This window comes from Bubalus bubalis, chromosome 2, assembly GCF_019923935.1.
Source record: "Bubalus bubalis isolate 160015118507 breed Murrah chromosome 2, NDDB_SH_1, whole genome shotgun sequence".
Taxonomy (NCBI): Eukaryota; Metazoa; Chordata; class Mammalia; order Artiodactyla; family Bovidae; genus Bubalus; species Bubalus bubalis.
Window position 1 is genome coordinate 54,429,230 of NC_059158.1, and position 16,547 is coordinate 54,445,776.

General features: G+C 42.8%; 1 protein-coding gene across 1 annotated transcript; it reads right to left on the reverse strand.

Annotated features, from left to right (window-relative positions):
• Positions 1–3,873: 3,873 nt before the first annotated feature.
• On the reverse strand, positions 3,874–15,436 carry LOC112581251. Its single transcript, XM_025272872.2, has 2 exons — positions 15,078–15,436; positions 3,874–6,319 (listed from the first exon to the last, which is right to left on the reverse strand). Exon 2 carries the CDS (start codon positions 6,274–6,276, stop codon positions 4,909–4,911), a length of 1,368 nt encoding a protein of 455 aa, XP_025128657.2. The 5' UTR covers positions 6,277–6,319; positions 15,078–15,436; the 3' UTR covers positions 3,874–4,908.
• Positions 15,437–16,547: the final 1,111 nt, after the last annotated feature.

Genomic DNA, 16,547 nt, shown 5'->3' on the forward strand with positions numbered 1-16,547 from the left:
GCCACCAAGAGCCTCTGTCAGCATGGGCCATAAGCTTTACCTTCACTTCAGGCAGCACTAGCGGGTCATCTCTCTGTTGAGCCTGCTGGCCATGGTTATCTTTCAACAAGACAGTAATGTTTCTTCATACGCTCCTATCTCCATTTCACTTTTTTACCGTCAGTCATTTTCCTATTGCCTCTTCCCCCACCTATATTTAGTTTCTTTCTTTGCAATGAATGCAGAAAGCCTTCCCAGAACAAACAAAGCAATAATTAAATCAGTGACTTCCCTGAGGTTCCTCTTCCTGCTACCTGGGTTACTGTGAAGTTAAGGAGATGGATCACTGGCACATTTTCTGCTTTTCAGAATGTGGTGACTCTCACTTTTAGAGGAATTGTAAGGATTGCACAGGCCTGTGAGGGAACATCTGGATTCAGGCCTTTGGCTTTGAGCCCATGATGATCCTTCCCCAGCCCCTGCAGGGCCTGACCATCTGGCTCTGCCCCAGCACCCAAGGAAGGAACTCCACTGCCCATTTGTTCTTCTTTCCATCAATGAGTTATTCACAGTGCTCAGCTGAGGAGTGACTTCTCCAGCTGTGGAGTTATTAGTGTCTATGGGTAGAGGGGGAGATGGAAGGCCTGCCTGAATTCCTAAGCATGGAAGAGAAAATGTTACCCAACTCAGGTCTGACTCCTTACTGCTGGAAAATCAATACCCAAGAGAGAGACAAATGTTGATAGAAAGGAAGAATGCTTTTAATCATGATGCCAGCTATCTGGGGAGATGGTGGACTCAGTATTCCGCCCCCCCCCCAAATTATTCTCTTAGGCCATGAAAGTTTTTAAAGGCAAAAAGGAAGTAAGTTAATCATTGAGATGGGGGTCAGAGTGGTCACCATTCCCCATTGTGTTCAGGCATGTGGACTTCTTGTGATCTTCCTTTCAAAGTTATCTTGTTCACACAGTTTGTTCTAGATATTACTGAAGGGGAGGCAAAGGAACAGATCTGGTCATCTGTTAGTTACTTATTCTTCATTTCTACTTCATTGATCTAAGAAAAGAACCAAGAATATAGGCAAGATATTGTATGATCAAAAGATTTGAAAAGTGTGGTAGGGCAGGATATGAGTAGAGCATGGAGAGAGGGTGCCTGGTTAAAGGTTAGTGACCAGACCAAAGGTATCTCCTGCAGATAGCTCTTTCCTGCAAAGACCACCTTCTGCTCTTAGAGAGATGGCAGAGGGTGGTCTTGACTCAGGTTCAAACCCTGGGTTGGGAAGATCCCCTGGAGGAGGGCACAGAAACCCAATCCAGTATTCTAGCCTGGAGAATCCCATGGACAGAAAAGCCTGGTGGGCCACAGCCCATGGGGTTGCAAAGAGCTGGACACAACTGAAGCAACTTATCACACACATACACGCATGCACAAGGCATGGAGGAAAGTCAGGAATACCGGGGTCTAGAGTGTGGAAGCAAAGTAGCCTGGGCTCTTGCTCTGCTTGAAAAATAAATTTCTCTAAGAGGCAAAACCTGCAAAAACAGGTACAAAATTTATTATCAGAGACACTGCACAACCTGAGGGCACACAGAGACACAGTTTGTTTAAGACAGAAGCAAGTCAGAGATACAGACCAGGAAAGAAAGGGTTTGGGCGTCTTCCTTGAAGAGGAAGAGTGCAATGAAGAGGTGGTTAAATAATTTATATAGGGCAGTCCTTCTGGGTCTTTGTTTACCTTTGGACAATTATCTGGTTTCTTTTTCCACACCTGACCTGACCTAGGGCCCTCCCCAACATGCGTGTGAAACTTTATGCCAAGATGGATTCCAGTGCGGAGGCCTGTGGGAACATGTCCACACTTATTATGGGGTGGCACCCCTCCCTTTTTGAGCTACAAGGAGCTTTACTGCACATGTGCAGATAGGGAGGCTTCCTTGACCTCAGGATTGATATATGTGGTCCTATCTCTCAGTCCCTGCCATTAACTCTGTCCTTAGAGTGTCAGGGAGAATAGAACTCCAATTTACTCTGTTTGAAAAACTCCAACTGCTCTGCCCAGGGGCCCTTCTACCTCCTACCTCATTTTCTGCCAAACGCTGCTTACAAAAACACACTCACACTCTATCTTAGGCATTCACACCTGCTCATACACATGTACACATACTCATATACTCACCAGCATTCAAAATCCACATGTTCTCTCTCAAGAAATCAGCCCCATCATTTCCAGTCCAAGAGGAAACACACTGGGTGTGTATGAATCATGCCATCTGTGTGGAAGGTCTCTCCAGCCACAGTGAGATTTGAGGTTTAGTTAAAGAAAGACCATAGAATTAGACAAAATGACTTGTGACTTACAACTGTCATTTTGAAAGCAGTATTTTAAAATGCAAAATGAAATGGTAGAAGTACAGGTTATACCTGGGACTCAGGGTTGGGGGGTGGGGGGGTTTAGGGCTGGGATCTGCTGACTCTGCTGGAGAAATGTCTGACCCCCTACCCAGTTCCTTTGGTATTTATTTCCGGCACTGGAATCACACCAATCTTTTATCTCTAAGGACTGTGAAATATGCAAACCTCCAGGTTCTGTGGTGCTGGAGAAGACCCTTTAGAGTCCCTTGGACAGCAAAGAGATCAAAACAGTCAATCCTAAAGGAAATCAACCCTGAATACTCATTGAAAGGGCTGATGCTGAAGCTGAAGCTCCGGTACTTTGGCTACCTAATGCAAGGAGCTGACTTATTGGAAAAGATCCTGATGCTGGGAAAGATTGAAGGCAGGAAAAGAAGGGGATGACAGAGGATGAGACTGTTGGATGGCATTACTGACTCAATGGACATGAGTTTGAGCAAACTCTGGGATGGTGAAGGACAGAGAAGCCTGGCATGACGCAGTCCATGTTGCAAACATTAGGACACAACTGAGTGACAGAATAACAAATGGTGTGACCTCACATTCCCGGGGTCCAGCCCCTGTTGGATCCAAGGATATCCTCAGGAGGACAGTGTTGGCGAAAGGACAGCAAAGGGGAGAGACAGAGGCTTGACCTGACTGGTTTACGTGGGAAACCAATAAAGTTCGTGACACCTGAACTTGCTCTGACCGTGGAGGCTGCAGGCACCTTCTCAAATAGCTGAAGGTGCCCCACCTTAGGCACCTTCTCGAGTGGGTCTTAGAAGCCCAGGCAGGTAAGTGGTCTCAGAGAGCCCCCACGCTCCAAATCAGTCATCCTGAAGGAAGAACAGAGAAGAAAAGGAGAGAAAAGGAAGCAAGAACGACACAGGGAGACCAAGCCTGATGAGCAAGGCCCATAGCTTTATTTTCAAAGGGAGCTTATATACCTTAAGTTGTGCATAGAGGATAATAGGGGATGTAAAATCATGCAAAGTCAGCAGTCTTTGATCCTTATCGAGACCAGGCTTTCTTTTCTGCAAACTTATCGTATACAAATGCTTTAGGCGATTTACATCATCTTCTGGCCAGAAGGCCTATTAACATTTTATGACTCTTTGTTCCAATAAAGGTTAGTTAACCAGAAAACTTGTTTTTTCTAAGAGTAATTATTTTAAAGTTTGGCGCCATCCCCTGAAAGTGTTAGATAAAGTTGCATTCCTATAGGGCAAAGGTGAAGTGGGCTTACAACAAGGGAAGAATTTATTACCTTAAGGGTCTAAAGTTGTCAACACCAAGGCCACTACTTATTTTTTCTATATACCAACTGTATTAATTAATATACTCCCAAGGACACAATACAGGGGATGTGGAAACTTGGCAGCAAGGATTGGCTCAACAATAAAATCCTCTACTAGTTCTATTCTAATAGTTTCTAACTCCCCGAGAGGCTCTATACTATTTGAATATCTTAAGCTTCCTGTGCCTATAGTGGTTGGGAGGCTGTAAACAATTGTATGCGTAGCTGTAGGAGTCCAGATAAACCTGTCAGGCAAGTTAGAGAGCCATCTGAGGGGTTTAGATTGAAACACTCCTAATATGCCCAGGAGGTTAATTAACTAGAGCTCTAAGTTGATTTCCTTCAGAGAAAGGTGATAGGGGATAGCCCCCCATTAATGTCAGAGGAGTTGGTGAAAGTCATAAAATAGTAAAATAGGCAGACTCTGGTTTTGGGGTAGACGCTCAGGCAGATCCAGGGGGCCCCTCGAGCCCTGACTCGCCTTTGCATATCAGGCCTTTCCGCATGACCTTTGTCATGGGTGGGAACTCCCATGCTGGCTCCCGGCATCTCCCCCCCTTTTATTCCTTAAGACAGCCAGATGCAATTTGCGAGCTTCTGAGTGCTCTGTCAAAGAGTTCTGACAATACAAGGAAGAATAATTATGAGAAGCAGAATTAAAACAACCACAGCAGCATAGCTAAAAATAGTAGATAGAATGTTCTTTCCTGAAATGAAGTTAGAGAATGTGTGGAAGAAGTCACTTGCTACTTCTGTGGCAGTAAAATCTAATTGGGAGTGTTCCATGGTTGTTATTTGATTGTGAAGTTTTCCTAAATCTAAACTAATGTCAGAGCTGTTCCAGACACCTGAAATATGATTTTTAATTTTTTCCCAGTTATAATCTGTCTCTTTTACTTTCAGGGGTGTTACACAAATCCACAGGTAGTCGGCATGACAGGACAGTGCCAATCTCACTTTTAAAGCCTGCAATTCAGTTCGAATATGCATTATTGCTTCCTCTAGGGCATCTATCCTCATCTCTAGCTTCCTGTGTTGCCAATGTTAAAGAGACATTTTTGGACATAGTATCAACATATTGAGCAGTATGTACTTGTTGAGTCAATGATATTGCTGCCACAGTAACAGAAGTAATTGTGGTTATTAAAGCTGTTATTCCCATGATAAGTAAGCTCACAAACTGTTGTGATCGCATTAAATCTTATAGTTGTTGTAATACAGCAAGACCATAATTATCATACTAATGTGTGGCGTTGCAACACCACAAAAGAGCGAACATTATATTGAGGGGTCAAACAAGATGAGAGCATACATTGTTCACAAGTTACTATATTAGGTCCACCCGTATAATTCATATGTATATTAAGTCTCTTGGAGTCATTAGCGAAGAGAAAAACATAAGGCGAGGGTAGACAAGCTAAAATAGAATAAGTAGAAATATTTTCTGGCCGGGTTAAGGTAATAGGGGCAGTAGCGGTAACGGCCCTCCAAATTTCTGGTTGCCAATAAGTTCTGCCCTTAGCTGTATAAGACAGCATAGGAGGAACGAATTGATTACGATGCCATCTAGTGGCGTATAATGGCCAAGGAATTAAATGTACTTTCCAATTTTCAAATCTCCTTGTAAATTCATGATGAATCCTTGGATCCTGACCTGGATCCGGGTTGCTCCAGTCCTGAATGGAATTTCCTCCTCCTGGTATTCTGTAGTCAATTCTAGAATTATAAATACAATATTTCCAAATCGGATACCCTGAATGACGATCTATAGTGTTCCATATGGCATCTAAAGGGGCAACACGACGACAATTTGGATATTCTGGTGGAGCATGAATATGCAGGGATTCATAAGGGTCAAGGACCCCGGGCATACGAGCCAGTAATACCCAAACTGACCGAAATGTTAAGAATGGAGAATCTGTTATAATTGCTTTTTTAGAGGCTCCAATACATCCTGCTTTGGTAGGAGTAATAAAGTTTCCTGTATGAGAAGGGAAGTTAAAACAAATAGGAAGATCATCTGTTAATCCCCTAAAGGTATAATTCAAATTAATAGGGTATTCATTCTTTGTATAGGAAGCATATGATCCTCCCAATAAACGAGGCTTGTTTGTGTGGACCCGTATAGGGTCACTGTTCCAAGTAACTACTTGAAAGATCGGAGGATCTGGTAAGTATGCACAATACTTTTCTGGAGTGGGGGAGGAGGCGGTTACCTGGCAAGATAGCAAGGCAAGCATAGTAATAAACACTCTCTCCAGAGAGGCTGGAGAGACCTGCGGGGAAGCTATCCCTTGTTCCTGGTGACAGAGCGTCTTAATCTGTCCCCAGTTAGGTATAGAGGCTTGTTGAGTGGCCTGTGTAGGACATCCCAGTGATTTCCTGTGGGGTAAAGAATTAGGGGGAATAGTATCTCTTATACGGAGTTGTGACATCTGTCTGGTGGGTGGTTCCTCTTCCTGTTCATCCGGGACGTCTTGTGTCATTCGTCTCAAGATCAGCTGGGCTTCCCATGTTGGCAGAGGGAGTGGAGGTAGAGGAGGTCCCTTCCTTTTTTGTGGTCGCAGCAGTGGAAGGACCAGATGCCTGGGGGGCTGTGACATGACGAATCAGTCTGTCTGGGATCCAAATTGGAGAATCTGTGTCCTGTGGAAAAACACAAGCATATCCTTGGCCGCTAGTTAATAATGGGTCGGGACCCTTCCATTGTCCAGAGAGGAGGTCCTTCCACTTCACCAATGGCTTTTTATTTTGTTGCTCCAGACACCAGTGACGAAGCATTGCAGTGGCTCCGGATGAATCAACATTCAGGTTGTTTATTACAAAGAGAGCATGCTGCAGGATCTGATGGGGGGAACTATATTTAAATTCCCCTTCCTGTAATTTTTGAATTTGAATTTTTAAAGTTTGATGTGCCCTTTCTACTATAGCTTGTCCTTGTGGATTATAGGGATGCCTGTATTGTGTTTTATATGAAACTTTATACAAAAATCTTGGAAAGGCTTAGAAGTATAAGTAGGGGCATTATCAGTTTTTAAACACTTTGGCAGGCCTAAATATGAAAAACAAGTAAAGAGATGTTGGACTACATCCTTATAGGCCTCTCCAGTACGAGCAGTTGCAATAATGACATGAAAAAAAGTATCTACAGTTATGTGAACAAAAGACAATTTTCCAAATGAAGAGACATGAGTTTCATTCATCTGCCAGGGTACATTAGGTCTGAGACCGCGAGGGTAAACTCCCATAGGTAAATTATTTACAGTAGTGGGACAACGTGAACAGGAGTGAACAATCTCTCGCATAGATTCACGGGGAATCTGAAATTGATATCTTAAGACATTAGCATTTTGATGATGGAGTGAGTGAGAGGCTTGAGCCTCTTCAAAGGCAGGAGCCACTGTAACTTTAGTTAGTGAATCTGCCAAGTCATTTAAGGCACTTAAAGGTCCAGGCAATCCAGAATGAGCTCGAATGTGGCCAATAAAATATGCTCTCGGTTTCGTTCTCAAATGCTGCTGTAGTTTAGTTAACAACTGAAATATAGCAGTTTTGTTCTCGAGCAGAACTGCAGTCTCAATGTATAGAAACAGCCTGACCACATACTGAGAGTCAGAGTAAAGGTTAAATTTCTCCTCTGCAAACATAACAAAAGCCTCTATAACAGCTGTGAGTTCAGCTCTTTGAGCTGAAGTTTCCTGTTTTTGTAAAACCTTATGCTTATCTCTTGTAACTATAGAAGCTCTGCCATTAGCTGACCCGTCAGTAAAGGCCATTTGAGGGCCTGGAATGGGGGTGTTTGCACCTAACAGGGAAAATAACTAGATGTTTAGATATAAAGTTTAGCAAAACATGTGAAGGTAAATGATGCAGAATTTGACCAAAATAATTTCCTATAGCAATCTGCCAGTTTCATCAAACATTAGAAGAGCATCAAGCTGTTCTTTATTATATGGAATTACAATTTCTGATGGCTCTTTACCAAATAACTCAATGCTCCGCTTTCTCCCCTTTAATATTAAACTAGCGACTAAACCTAGATAGGAAGCCACTACCTTTTTAGCTTGAGCGGGAAGATGGACCCACTCTAGGGAGGCGTTTTGACATAAATTTCCCATAGGTGCAGTTGGGGTAGCCAGGCAAAAGAATTGCCAGGAGGTTGCTAATTCAATTCTTTTTACATAACTATCAGATAAAGCCTTTTCTACTTTGTCTAGGGCTTTCTGAGCCTCAACAGTTAATTGCCTTTTTGAAGTTGGATCAGGATCACTGCACAGAATGTTAAAAAGAGGTTTTAGCTCAGCAGTGGTTAATTTTAAATAGGGCCTTATCCAATTAATATCACCTAAAAGTTTCTGATAATCATTTAAAATAACAAGATGGTCTTTTCTCAATTGTAAAGGGGCATGAGTCACTGTTTCAGAATTTATAACCCTTCCTAAATAAGTTATAGGTGGATTGGTTTGAGTTTTCTCTGGGGCAATTTTTAAGCCTCTAGCTGACAGTGCCTGAGTCAAATCTTGGAGAGCAGTTTGCAAATGAGCTCTATCTGGATGAGCTATTAAAATATCATCCATGTGATGAATCATATATACTTGTTCATATTTAGCCCTAATATCTTCTATAGTAGCATTGACAAATTTTTGACATAAGGTAGGGCTATTTTTCATTTCCTGGGGTAACACGTTCCATTGAAACCTTAAATAAGGCTGTTTAAAATTTTCTGAAGGCAGACTAAAAGCAAATCGCTTTTTATCTTCAGCACTTAAGGGAATATGAAAAAACAGTCTTGTAAATCACTTATAATAATATTATATCCCTCTGGAATGGCTACCGGGGAAGAGAGCCCAGGTTCTAAGGCCCCCATGTCTTCCATAGTGGCATTAATAGCTCTTAGATCTTCTGAAAGTCACCACTTGCCAGATTTTAATGACAAAAATAGGAGTGTTCCAGGGGCTATTAGAGGGTTAAATATGTCCCAGTTGCAGCTGTTCAGAGATTAATATCTTCAGTTCAGTTCAGTCAGTTCAGTTGCTCAGTCCTGTCCGACTCTTTGAGAACCCATGAATCGCAGCATGCCAGGCCTCCCTATCCATCACCAACTCCCGGAGTTCACCCAGACTCACGTTCATCGAGTCAGTGATGCCATCCAGCCATCTCATCCTCTGTCGTCCCCTTCTCCTCCTGCCCCAATCCCTCCCAGCATCAGAGTCTTTTCCAATGAGTCAACACTTCGCATGAAGTGGCCAAAGTACTGGAGTTTCAGCTTTAGCATCATTCCTTCCAAAGAAATCCCAGGGCTGATCTCTTTCAGAATGGACTGGTTGGATCTCCTTGCAGTCCAAGGGACTCTCAAGAGTCTTCTCCAACACCACAGTTCAAAAGAATCAATTCTTCGGTGCTCAGCCTTCTTCACAGTCCAACTCTCACATCCATACATGACCACAGGAAAAACCATAGCCTTGACTAGATGGACCTTTGTTGGCAAAGTAATGTCTCTACTTTTAAATATGCTATCTAGGTTGGTAATAACTTGCCTTCCAAGGAGTAAGCGTGTTTAATTTCATGGCTGCAGTCACCATCTGCAGTGATTTTGGAGCCCAGAAAAATAAAGTCTGACACTGTTTCCACTGTTTCCCCATCTATTTCCCATTAAGTGATGGGACCGGATGCCATGATCTTCATTTTCTGAATGTTGAGCTTTAAGGCAAATTTTTCACTCTCCGCTTTCACTTTCATCAAGAGACTTTTTAGTTCCTCTTCACTTTCTGCCATAAGGATGGTGTCATCTGCATATCTGAGGTTATTGATATTTCTCCCAGCAATCTTGATTCCAGCTTGTGTTTCTTCCAGTCCAGCATTTCTCATGATGTACTCTTCATATAAGTTAAATAAACAGGGTGACAATATACAGCCTTGACGAACTCCTTTTCCTATTTGAAACCAGTCTGTTGTTCCATGTCTAGTTCTAACTGTTGCTTTCCGACCTGCATACAGATTTCTCAAGAGGCAGGTCAGGTGGTCTGGTATTCCCATCTCTTTCAGAATTTTCCAAAGTTTATTGTGATCCACACAGTCAAAGGCTTTGGCATAGTCAATAAAGCAGAAATAGATGTTTTTCTGGAACTCTCTTGCTTTTTCCATGATCCAGCAAATGTTGGCAATTTGATCTCTGGTTCCTCTGCCTTTTCAAAAGCCAGCTTGAACATCAGGAAGTTCACGGTTCACGTATTGCTGAAGCCTGGTTTTGAGAATTTTGAGCATTACCTTACTAGCATGTGAGATGAGTGCAATTGTGTAGTAGTGTGAGCATTCTTTGGCATTGCCTTTCTTTGGTGTTGGAATGAAAACTGACCTTTTCCAGTCCTGTGGCCACTGCTGAGTTTTACAAATTTGCTGGCATATTGAGTGCAGCACTTTCACAGCATCATCTTTCAGGATTTGAAATAGCTCAACTGGAATGCCGTCACCTCCACTAGCTTTGTTCATAGTGATGCTTTCTAAGGCCCACTTGACTTCACATTCCAGGATATCTGGCTCTAGGTTAGTGATCACACCATCGTGATTATCTGGGTTGTGAAGATCTTTTTTTGTACAGTTCTTCTGTGTATTCTTGCCACCTCTTCTTAATACCTTCTGCTTCTGTTAGGTCCATACCATTTCTGTCCTTTATTGAGCCCATCTTTGTATGAAATGTTCCCTTGGTATCTCTAATTTTCTTGAAGAGATCTCTAGTCTTTTCCATTCTGTTGTTTTCCTCTATTTCTTTGCATTGATTGCTGAAGAAGGCTTTCTTATCTCTTCTTGCTATTCTTTGGAACTTTGCATTCAGATGCTTATATCTTTCCTTTTCTCCTTTGTTTTTTGCTTCTCTTCTTTTCTCAGCTATTTGTAAGGCCTCCCCAGACAGCCATTTTGCTTTTTTCCATTTCTTTTCCATGGGAATGGTCTTGTTCCCTGTCTTCTGTACAGTGTCATGAACCTCCGTCCATAGTTCCTCAGGCACTCTATCCAGCAGATCTAGGCCCTTAAATCTATTTCTCACTTCCACTGTATAATCATAAGGGATTTGATTTAGGTCATACCTGAATGGTCTAGTGGTTTTCCCTACTTTCTTCAATATAAGTCTGAATTTGGTAATAAGGAGTTCATGATCTGAGCCACAGTCAGCTCCTGGTCTTGTTTTTGTTGACTGTATAGATCTTCTCCATCTCTGGCTGCAAAAATATAATCAATCTGATTTCGGTGTTGACCATCTGGTGATGTCCATGTGTATAGTCTTCTCTTATGTTGTTGGAAGAGGGTGTTTGTTATGACCAGTGCATTTTTTTGGCAAAACTCTATTAGTCTTTGCCGTCCATCATTACGTATTCTAAGGCCAAATTTGCCTGTTACTCCAGGTGTTTCTTGACTTCCTACTTTTGCTTTCCAGTCCCCTATAATGAAAAGGACATTTTTTTGGGGTGTTAGTTCTAAAATGTCTTGTAGGTCTTCATAGAACCATTCAACTTCAGTTTCTTCAGCATTACTGGTTGGGGTATAGACTTGGATTACTGTGATATTGAATGGTTTGCCTTGGAAACGAACAGAGATCATTCTGTCGTTTTTGAGGTTGTATGCAAGTACTGCATTCGGACTCCTTTGTTGACCATGATGGGTACTCCATTTCTTCTGAGGGATTCCTGCCTGCAGTAGTAGATATAGTGGTCATCTGATTTAAATTCACCCATTCCAGTCCATTTTAGTTTGCTGATTACTAAAATGTCGATGTTCACTCTTGCCTTCTCCTGTTTGACCACTTCCAATTTGCCTTGATTCATGGACCTGACATTCCAGGTTCCTATGCAATATTGCTCTTTATGGCATAAGACCTTGCTTCTATCACCAGTCACATCCACAACTGGGTATTGTTTTTGCTTTGGTTCCATCCCTTCATTCTTTCTGGAGTTATTTCTCCACTGATCTCCAGTAGCATATTTGGCACCTACTGACATGGGGAGTTCCTCTTTCAGTATCCTATCATTTTGCCTTTTCATACTGTTCATGGGGTTCTCAAGGCAAGAATACTGAAGTGGTTTGCCATTTCCTTCTCCAGTGGACCACATTCTGTCAGATCTCTCCACCATGACCCGCCTGTCTTGTGTTGCCCCAAGGGCATGGCTTAGTTTCATTGAGTTAGACAAGGCTGTGGTCCTAGTGTGATTAGATTGACTAGTTTTCTGTGAATATGGTTTCAGTGTGTCTTCCCTCTGATGCCCTCTTGCAACACCGTCTTACTTGGGTTTCTCTTACCTTGGGCATGGGGTATCTCTTCACTGCTGCTCCAGCAAAGCGCAGCCGGTGCTATTTACCTTGGACGAAAGGTGTCTCCTCACCACCTCCCTTCCTGACCTTCAATGTAGGATAGCTCCTTTAGGCCCTCCTGTGCCCGTGCAGCTACTGCTAGCTGCCAGTTAATTTTCTTTAGGCAGAGGCCATTGTTCTACCCACACTGGGTCTTGTATTTCCATGTAATGGGGTCAGCAGCAAAAACAATGGCCTCCATTATAAATTTGGATACCCCAATCCTGTATGTTGCTGTTGAGGGGTTGGGCAGATCGGCTCAATTATTCCTTCCTGTTGATTACCTAATCCTTTTGATGGATCATAGCCCATATGGAGCATTTGGGAGGTCACTTTTTCATCAGGACTAAAAAGTAGCAATCCCATTTGAGACAGCATGCCCCTCCCACATAGAGTAAAGGGGATTGAAGGAACTACATAGGGTTGGAAAGTTCCACAGGTGTCCTCAAGCCGCCAATCTAACATTTTTGCACTCTTAACTACTGTGGTGGCTCTCCCTATTCCCACCAAGTCGTTTTCAGTCATATGTGTTGGCCAGAAACTGGGCCAGTCTTTCCCAGAAATGCAGGAAACATCTGCTCCTGTATCTAACAGCCCCACAATAGACTTGCCACTAACCAAGATAGTTTTCATGAGGTGCTTCTGAGTAATCTCTGTCACCCAAAAGACCATATCACTGGATCCGAACCCTCTCTCTTGTCAGGCAGTGTGATAAGGCAAAAGTAAAAGTTGAGCTATTCACTGTCCTTTATGAATTTGTATAGTTTTAATTGGGGGTGAGATCATAATCTGAATTTCTCCTGTGTAATCTGAATCAATCACTCCAGGAACAATTGTGAGTCCTTGCATGGCTAAGGAGCTTCTGCCCAGTATAAATCCTACCAAACCTGTCGGTAATGGGCCTTTAACTCCTGTAGGGATTTTTATAGTAGGACTATCTGGTGTTAATATTGTTGAGGTGGTGGAACTGAGGTCCAGTCCTGCGCTGCCTGGGGTTGCTCTGATGAGCTCTGTGATGGGACGAAGGGCACGAATGGGTTCAAAGATGTAGCCCCAACTGCTGTCGGGGTCTGATCCTGGCCCCTCAACCAGTTTCCTGACTGCTGGTCAGGAACTAGCAAGGTTCCATTTTTATGGAATTTTGATCTAGTCTTGTACCCAGTGATATCCCTTCTGACAATGAGGACAGGAGTCTTAGGGAGATTAAGAGTCATAGCCGTGGAGGCAGGATTTGGCAGATAAGAGTAAGCTGTTCTTTGGGGGCAGGCGTGCGTCAAGTGCCCCTCCTGGCCACAAGAAACGCAGGCTTTGGACAAGCCAGCATTCCGGTCTTGATTACCGAAACGACTCTTTGGCGGGTTATTCTTGTTTGTAAAAAAGGGTTGAACGGTCTGTTGATAAGAATTTCCTTTTATGACCATAGCTATAGCAACGCCCTGCATCATTGCAGGTCCTACATCTGCACATTGCCTGATGTAATCTCCTACTCCCCCAGATTTTTTTTTATAGAACGTAGAATAGCCTGGCAGGTAGAATTAGCATTTTCAAATGCCAGTTGTTTTATCAGTATTTCAGATGCCTCAGTACTAGAAATTACTCTGTTGATTCCCTCTATAAGTCATGATACAAAGTCCTCATATGGCTCTTCTGGCCTTTGTTTAATGTTTGAAAAGGAAGAGGTTGATTCCTTTTCTTGAGACAATAATCGCCAGGCCCCAAGGGCGCAGGCTGATACCTGTTCTAAAGTTTCTTTGTCTAGATCCATCTGATCCCTGAGTGTTGCATAATCACCAATTCCTACCAACTTTTCTTTTACAATGTTGTTTCTGCCCTGTTTGAGGTTATCAATTGTTTTCCAGTCATGAGGTGTCAGACATCTAACTGCCAAGGCTTCTAACAATGTTAAAGTGTACGGGGCTGTAGCTCCATATAAGGCACAAGCCTGTTTGAGTTCTTTAAATAATTTCATTGGAAGACATTCCCAGAAAGGGACCTCTTCCCCACCCCTTTTCTGAAACACTACTGGAAAACAAGCCTCAAGGTGGGGATCAAATTCATCCTCTGGGCTAGAGAGGACCCTTCTCCAGGGAAGTTCTAGTGGAGGCCCCTCACCCCTATAGGGTGGAAGGGGCAAGTGGGGACCGAAGCATTCTGTTTTTCCTCTCCTGCTCTGGGGATCCTCTGCCTGTTTCATATTTAAATCTTACGGATGGTCTGATTGGGGATGTTTCCCTTAGGCTCATAGGAGCAGATGGTGTGATTGGAGATATTTCCGTCAAGCTCCTAGGAGCGGATGGTCTGATTGGAGATGTTTCTCTTAGACTTTTAGGAGCGTCTTTAGCTAAAAAAGACCAATCCTCACCAGAATGGTATCGAGCTGCCATTTCCTCTAAATCTTCCTCATCCTGAGGGGAGAGTTGATCTTTCTTCTCATCCGTATCTTTTACATGCTCATTGGCAGTCATAGTGGCTAGCCATTCATTTAGCTGCTGATAGCTAGGTATAGCTTTCTTTTCTTCACTTTCCTCTCGGACATGCACCTCTTTTTCCTCACTTTCCTCTTTAACATGAACCTTTTCAGAATCAGGAGCAGGGTCTAGAGCATCTCTAATTATATTCCATAAGGAAAAGACATCAGTGGGCACCTTTTCCGGACCATGTTGACTATAACAAGTTTTTATCTGTTTTCCTACCTTTTCCCAAGTATTTAAGTTAACAATGCCCTCTTCTGGAAACCAAGGACACTGCTCTTGTACGAATGTGAAAAAGGGTTGAACATTAGCTTCCTTGAATTTAATTCTTTTTTTGCTTAACAATTGCAAAATTACTCCTATAAAAAGTTGTCATTCTTTTGACTCACTGTTACCCATGTCAGAAAATTTTTATCTTGTCTTATATTGCAAGATTCAACACTTCAACACTGAAATCTTGTCTTATGTTGCAAGATTCAACACTTCAACACTTCCCACTCCTACTCACCCTACCTTTCTTATGCAGGGGGTCCATGACACCCTGAGTGGGGTCCTAGCCGTCCGAAAACTGCACAATGGGGGAGACCTACCTTTGGATAGCCTGTTCCGGGTGCCACTTACTGGGGTCCAGCCTCGGTTGGATCCAGGGATATCCTCAGGAGGACGACGTTGGCGAAAAGACAGCAACGGGGAGAGACAGAGGCTTGACCTGACTGGTTTACGTGGGAAACCAATAAAGTTTGTGACACCCGAACTTGCTCTGACCATGCAGGCTGCAGGCACCTTCTCGAATAGCTGAAGGTGCCCCACCTTAGGCACCTTCTCGAGTGGGTCTTAGAAGCCCAGGCAGGTAAGTGGTCTCAGAGAGCCCCCACGCTCCAAATCAGTCATCCTGAAGGAAGAACAGAGAAGAAAAGGAGAGAAAAGGAAGCAAGAATGACACGGGGAGACCAAGCCTGATGAGTAAGGCCCGTAGCTTTATTTTCAAAGGGAGCTTATATACCTTAAGTTGTGCATAGAGGATAATAGGGGATGTAAAATCATGCAAAGTCAGCAGTCTTTGATCCTTATCGAGACCAGGCTTTCTTTTCTGCAAACTTATCATATACAAATGCTTTAGGCGATTTACATCATCTTCTGGCCAGAAGGCCCATTAACATTTTATGACTCTTTGTTCCAATAAAGGTTAGTTAACCAGAAAACTTGTTTTTTCTAAGAGTAATTATTTTAAAGTTTGGCGCCATCCTCTGAAAGTGTTAAAGTTGCATTCCTATAGGGCAAAAGTGAAGTGGGCTTATAACAAGGGAAGAATTTATTACCTTAAGGGTCTAAAGTTGTTAACACCAAGGCCACTACTTATTTTTTCTATATACCAACTATATTAATACACTCCCAAGGACACAATACAGGGGATGTGGAAACTTGGCAGCAAGGATTGGCTCAACAATAAAATCCTCTACTAGTTCTATTCTAATAGTTTCTAACTCCCCGAGAGGCTCTATACTATTTGAATATCTTAAGCTTCCCATTAATTTTCTTCGCAAAACTCTATTAGTCTTTGCCCTGCTTCATTCTGTATTCCAAGGCCAAATTTGCCTGTTACTCCAGGTGTTTCTTGACTTCCTACTTTTGCATTCCAGTCCCCTATAATGAAAAGGACATCTTTTTTGGGTGTTAGTTCTAAAAGGTCTTGTAGGTCTTCATAGAACCGTTCAACTTCAGCTTCTTCAGCATTATTGGTTGGGGCATAGACTTGGATGCTCAGAATGCTCAAACTACAGCACAAATGCACTCATCTCACACGCTAGTAAAGTAATGCTCAAAATTCTCCAAGCCAGGCTTCAGCAATATGTGAACCATGAACTTCCTGATGTTCAAGATGGTTTTAGAAAAGGCAGAGGAGCCAGAGATCAAATTGCCAACATCCACTGGATCATGGAAAAAACAAGAGAGTTCCAGAAAAGCATCTATTTCTGCTTTATTGACTATGCCAAAGCCTTTGACTGTGTGGATCACAATAAACTATGGGAAATTCTTCAAGAGATGAGAATACCAGACCA

Excerpts from the sequence above, each read along its gene's own strand:
- LOC112581251 (XM_025272872.2), bottom strand. The coding sequence starts at position 6,276 with ATGTCACAGCCCCCCAGGCATCTGGTCCTTCCACTGCTGCGACCACAA.